This window comes from Zingiber officinale, chromosome 10A (genome assembly GCF_018446385.1).
Source record: "Zingiber officinale cultivar Zhangliang chromosome 10A, Zo_v1.1, whole genome shotgun sequence".
NCBI lineage: Eukaryota > Viridiplantae > Streptophyta > Magnoliopsida > Zingiberales > Zingiberaceae > Zingiber > Zingiber officinale.
Window position 1 is genome coordinate 82,990,034 of NC_056004.1, and position 5,651 is coordinate 82,995,684.

The 5,651-nt window shown below is 40.6% G+C and overlaps 1 protein-coding gene across 1 annotated transcript; it reads left to right on the top strand.

The window, feature by feature from the left end:
- Positions 1-941: 941 nt before the first annotated feature.
- LOC122026125 (probable inorganic phosphate transporter 1-10) lies at positions 942-3,140 on the top strand. The gene is made up of 2 exons (XM_042584767.1): positions 942-2,020; positions 2,097-3,140. The coding sequence occupies exons 1-2, from the start codon at positions 1,320-1,322 to the stop codon at positions 3,016-3,018; spliced, it is 1,623 nt and encodes a 540-aa protein (XP_042440701.1). The 5' UTR covers positions 942-1,319; the 3' UTR covers positions 3,019-3,140.
- Positions 3,141-5,651: the final 2,511 nt, after the last annotated feature.

The window sequence follows — 5,651 nt, forward strand, 5'->3', positions numbered from 1 at the left end:
TGGTTTGTTTAAATATTATCGAGCTCTCAATTCAAGTTTGGCTTGAAGCTTAGTTCAAGTGTGGTTTGTTTAGATATTATCGAGCTCTCAATTCAAGTTTAGCTTGAGCTTAGTTCAAGCGTGGTTTGTTTAGATATTATCGAGCTCTCAATTTAAGCTTATTTGATTGTTTAAAACTTTTACTTGTTTGATTGGTTACGTTATTAAGCTTGATACTTCAAACTTATTTATTTTATTTTATTTATTTAGCATATTGATAAGAGTTTTATTAATGAACATGGTTCGTGAATACTATTCACGAACATTGTTTGCGAATATTATTCACGAACATTAACGAGCTGCGCACATATGTGTTCAAGCTTGTTTATTTAGTTTAACGAATTGTTCAAACTTGTTTATTTAATTAATTTTGTGTATATTGAACGAACATAAATAAACTCTTACCAAACCGAACATCAAGCTTGTTCATGAACGTTTGATTTATTTACAACACTAGTTTGAGGGCATATATATATAAACAGGAGAATTAGCCTAACACATAAGAATTAATTTAATGTCAATCCGAAATAATTTAATCTATCAACTGATTTATTTAAAATCAATTTTGATAAAAAAAAAGTAAATTTATTTACTTAAAATTTTAATTTAAAATTTTAACATAAAGAAAAATTATTTATAAAAAAAAATTAATAAACTGATTTTCAAATAAAAATGGATTAGACTTATTAAAGGTAAAATAGAAAATAAATATATGATAGAGTTATTTTAAAATTTCCTTAAGCAATTTAATAATTTAGACCGTTTATTTATAAGGTTTGAAAAAAAAAACTTAACAATATTTGATCAAGTCCAGCATATCTAAGTTGACCAGGTCGAGATGCATGTCAAATTGCATCGAGTCACGCGGCATGACCCTGCCCATCTTGTCCACGACACTGTTAACGCCTAGGGAATCAACTCACGTACTCAATAGAAGGGAGGAAGACTCTCCTCCAATTGGTGGATTCACAAAATCCATCGTCCCTCACCTTCCAAACAGCAGCGTTCTCCTTGTCGCATAAACCGCTCCACACGTGTCGATGTCGCTGACGTGGCTGGATAAAACAGATACGCAAGCAAATCTATGCCATGTTTGGTGTCGGCGGTGGCCAGGAGATGAGTCAACTGCTCAAAATCTTCGGCTTTTGTGGCTGGACTGGGCCATGGATGACTGACCCTTCGGCATCTTCCGTGGAATCTCATCTCGCATCTCTCTCCTCTGACCAGAAAGCCAGGTAGCTGGTCGAGAGCTGAACAGAGAGTAGAGGAAGAGAGCATTGATGGCGTTGAAGATTCTCACTGCTCTTGACCATGCTCGGACGCAGTACTACCACTTCAAGGCCATCGTCATCGCCGGCATGGGACTCTTCACCGACTCCTACGATCTCTTCTGCATCGCACCTGTGATGAAGCTCATCGGACGAATCTACTACCAGGCCGACGATAAAAGTCCCGGGGAGACTCCGCCGTGGGTGGTCTCCACTATCGTGGCCGTGGTGCTCGCCGGCACAGTCGTCGGCCAGCTAATGTTCGGCGCACTCGGAGATCGAGTCGGTCGCCGTCGAATCTATGGCGTGTCGCTCCTCCTCATGATCGCCGGCTCCTTCGCCTGCGGCTTCTCCGTCTGCCGCACCCGTGGTTGCGTCCTCACCAGCCTCTGCTTCTTCCGCTTCGTGCTCGGCGTCGGCATCGGCGGAGACTACCCGCTCTCCGCCACCATCATGTCGGAGTTCGCCAACAAGCGGACACGGGGCTCCTTCATCGCCGCCGTGTTCTCGATGCAGGGGTTTGGGATTCTGGCGAGCTCCGGGGTGACCATGGCCGTCACTGCCGCCTTCGATCGCGCCACCAAGTCTTCCACCACCAACCCCCTGCACACACCGGAGGTCGCCGATTTGGCCTGGCGGATCATCCTCATGATCGGGGTCGTTCCGGCGGCTTTGACTTTTTATTGGCGGATTTCCATGCCGGAAACCGCAAGGTAATTAACCACCCTTCACATTTCCAATTGTGTCCGATCATGGCGATTGAATTTGGGGGATTCCTCTGCTCCGTAGATACACGGCGCTGGTGGAGCGAGATGTGGAGAAAGCCACCAACGACATGGGTAAAGTCTTGCCGGACTTCCACCTCAAGAACTACATGGAAGAGTCCGAGACTTTACAGAGGCAAACACGGTCGGCGCCGGCGTACGGACTCTTTTCCAGAGAATTCATGCGGCGGCACGGGAGGAACCTCTTTGCTTGCTCGATGGCGTGGTTCCTCGTCGACATCCCCTACTACAGCAGCACTCTGTTTCAATCCCTAATCTACCAGTCCTGGTTTCCGCCTGATAACTCCGTGAACGCCTTCCAGGAAGCCTACAACGTCGCCAAGTTCCAGGCCGTCGTGGCGGCGGCCTCCACCATCCCCGGTTACTTCGCCACCGTCTACTTCATCGAGCGGGCGGGGCGTCGGCGGATCCAGATGATGGGCTTCGCCTTCATGGCCCTATTCATCTTCGCGCTGGCGGCTCCGTACAACGCTTACTGGCACAAACACACCAAAGGCGCCGGTTTCATGGTCTTGTACGGCCTGACCTTCTTCTTCTCCAACTTCGGGCCGAACACGACGACCTTCATCGTGCCGGCGGAGTTGTTCCCCGCGCGGTTCCGGGCGACGTGCCATGGGATGGCGGGGGCGGCAGGGAAGGTGGGGGCCGCCATCGGGGCGGTGGGCTTCCTCTGGGCTTCGCAGCAGAGGCACGAGGAGCAGCGGAAGGCCGGGTGGAAGCCGGGCATCGGGATGATGTACGCTCTGATAATGTTGGGCGGCGTTTGCGTTGTCGGGACGTTGCACACCTACCTCTTCACACCGGAGACGAAGATGAGGTCGCTGGAGGAGAACGAGACAGGGGAAAGTGAGGACGACAACTCGAAAGATCGGCCGCCGTTGCCGGCGAGGGCGCCGCCTGTTCATCCTGCGGAATCGCCGCCATAGGGAATTCATTCTTAATTACTGCTCAAGCAGAGTAATTAATAAAAAAAAAAAGTCAACTTTTAAAATATTCATCGGATAATAATTATTTTTTTTTTAATTTATTGATGTTAAGTGATGCATATCTCTAAATTAATTTTAGAATAAATATGGTCACCCATGTGAATATCTTTAGAATAGGTATCTCGTATAACCTTCCTATCATATGAATTTCTCTCATAAGCCATCTTCTTCTTTATAGCAATAACTCCTTAAATTGCATTATATATCATATGAATTTATCTCCCCTACGTCATCTTCAGAACTCCATTAGCTTAACAACAAAGATAATTTAGAGAAAAGATGAGAAGATAATTGTAGTGTGAAAATACATCAAATATTAAAGGATAAGAATTTAGCAATGGATGAAAAATGACACTTAAAATTACAAAATTCTTAAAGATGCATTTAACTTTCAAATTTTGTAAAGGGCGCAGTTATTTTTCATTTTTACTCTTTCCATTAATTACTGTAGTCCTATATTCAAAGAATAACACTATCATATTATTGAATTTTAAAAAATAATATCACTGTAGTGTTAAATTTTAAAAATTAACACTATTGTGATGTTGATTTTCAAAATATAATATCATAGCGGTGCTAATTTTAGGGTTATACAATATCAAAGTAAAGTTATGTTACTCTTTAAAATCCAACATCACAGTGGTATTGTTCTTTAAAATCTAATGCCAAGTGATGCTTTTTTTTATATATAGCACTACACTAGCTGGTGAGAAGAATAAAATTCAAAAATAAATGCGCCCTTTGAAAAATTTAAAAATTAAGTTTAGAAATTCCTTAATTTTAAATGTGCTCTTTGGTCACTTGTTCATTTTAAGTTCTCTACGTTCATTTATTTTAAATTGAGCATCGAAGTGGTCACTTGTTCATTTTAGGTTCATTTTAAAGTTGTTCATTTAAAATTGATGCTTTTTTTATGCAGCACTACACTTGTTCTCTATGTTAGGTTGCTTCAGATTTAGAAAAATTATAACTATATTTATTTGATGGTGTTGCTTTTCATTTGTTCAGATTCCTCCTCTCCATACATCTTCGATGATGTTTTGATAATCTCTCCTCTGTCCGAACTTCAAAACCCTAATAAGTAAAAAAGTATTAGAATAGGCTGGTCTTAACGGTCGGCCACTTCAATGCTTAAATCAATTATCTATTTAAAAATAAAAGAAGAAAGTAACAAAAAGAAGAAAGTAAAAAATAATGTTAAATAATTAAAGTTTGGAGAAGTGTCACCTTTGTTCACTAGAAGAAACAACTATCACTTCCATTTGCCTTAGTCTCCATATAATATCTTACCTTGTCATGCCATTGAGGGCCAAAGGAGATAACTGCTAGATCGTATACTGATATTGTCGGATTACTAGTAAGCACGTTATCAAATATTATCATGCCGTTATGCTTCAAGATTTCGGATGGAAACGTGCTAGTATAGCAATGCTACTGTAGCACTGATTGCATTGATCGTGAACTTATTGTGATTATCGATATAATGTAGTATCACTGTAGCGATATTACTGTAGCAACGAAGCAGTGTGCAACTACGATAGCGGCTAAGGAGAGGATTGCTTGGGAAAACACGGTCTGGAATACAGTGGCACTGTAGTAGAACTGTAGCTAGCGCCGAGACAAATAAGTTTGGCAGAATAGTTGTATTGCTCGACGAATTTAATATAATTTTCAGAATAGTGTAACAGCGGGGAGTATTGCTTGGCAAATCTATCTTGATTCAAAATATTATAGTCCTACTGTAGCACTCGAGTAATATTTGGGTCAAGAAGATATATATTGATTATTATAGCAACAGTCCCTCGACTCAGGAGGTTCAGAGCGAAAAAAATAAAATGAGATTCAAAATAAAATTTTAATAATATACAATTCAATTATAAAGATTTCTTCTAGTATTTCTATTTATAAAATCGTTTATAATATTATTAATTTCAAGATTTTTTAAAATGTCTTTCTCAATACATAAAATTGTCAATACATTTAATTTTTCTTACGACATTGACGATCTCATATATGTTTTCAATAATTTTAATTTTAAAAAACTCTTTTCAGCCGATACTATCATAACAAGTATAGTCAACAAGATTCTATAAGTAATTGTAATATTTGGATAACAATTTATACTTTGAACAAATTTAATAATATCAATGGTAGACATTACTACATTTAGTAAAGTCATTTGTAATATTTTTTAATTTGGTAAATAAATCATCTAACTTAACATCTGATGAGTTGTTTGTTAGGACCGATGATCGCGGCTAGAGAGGGGGGGGGTGTGAATAGACGCCCCAAATTCTTCGTTTCTTCCTACGATTAGGGTTAGCGCAGCGGAAATAACTAAATAGAAACGTAAAGGAAAAAGACAAACCTCAAACTCGATGGATGTAACGAGGTTCGGAGATGAAACTCCTACTCCTCGGCGTGTCCGTAAGGTGCACGAAGCCTATCAATCCGTCGGTGGATGAGTCCCCGGAAACCCGGCTAATAATCACTCCTTCTGGGTGGAGAAACCTCGCCATAATGTCTTGCAACAGCAAGATAAACAGGAGTACAAGAATACGGCAAGAAACTAA

Excerpts from the sequence above, each read along its gene's own strand:
- LOC122026125 (XM_042584767.1), top strand. The coding sequence starts at position 1,320 with ATGGCGTTGAAGATTCTCACTGCTCTTGACCATGCTCGGACGCAGTAC. Across the intron at positions 2,021-2,096 it reads TCCATGCCGGAAACCGCAAG|ATACACGGCGCTGGTGGAGC; the intron begins GTAATTAACCAC and ends TCTGCTCCGTAG.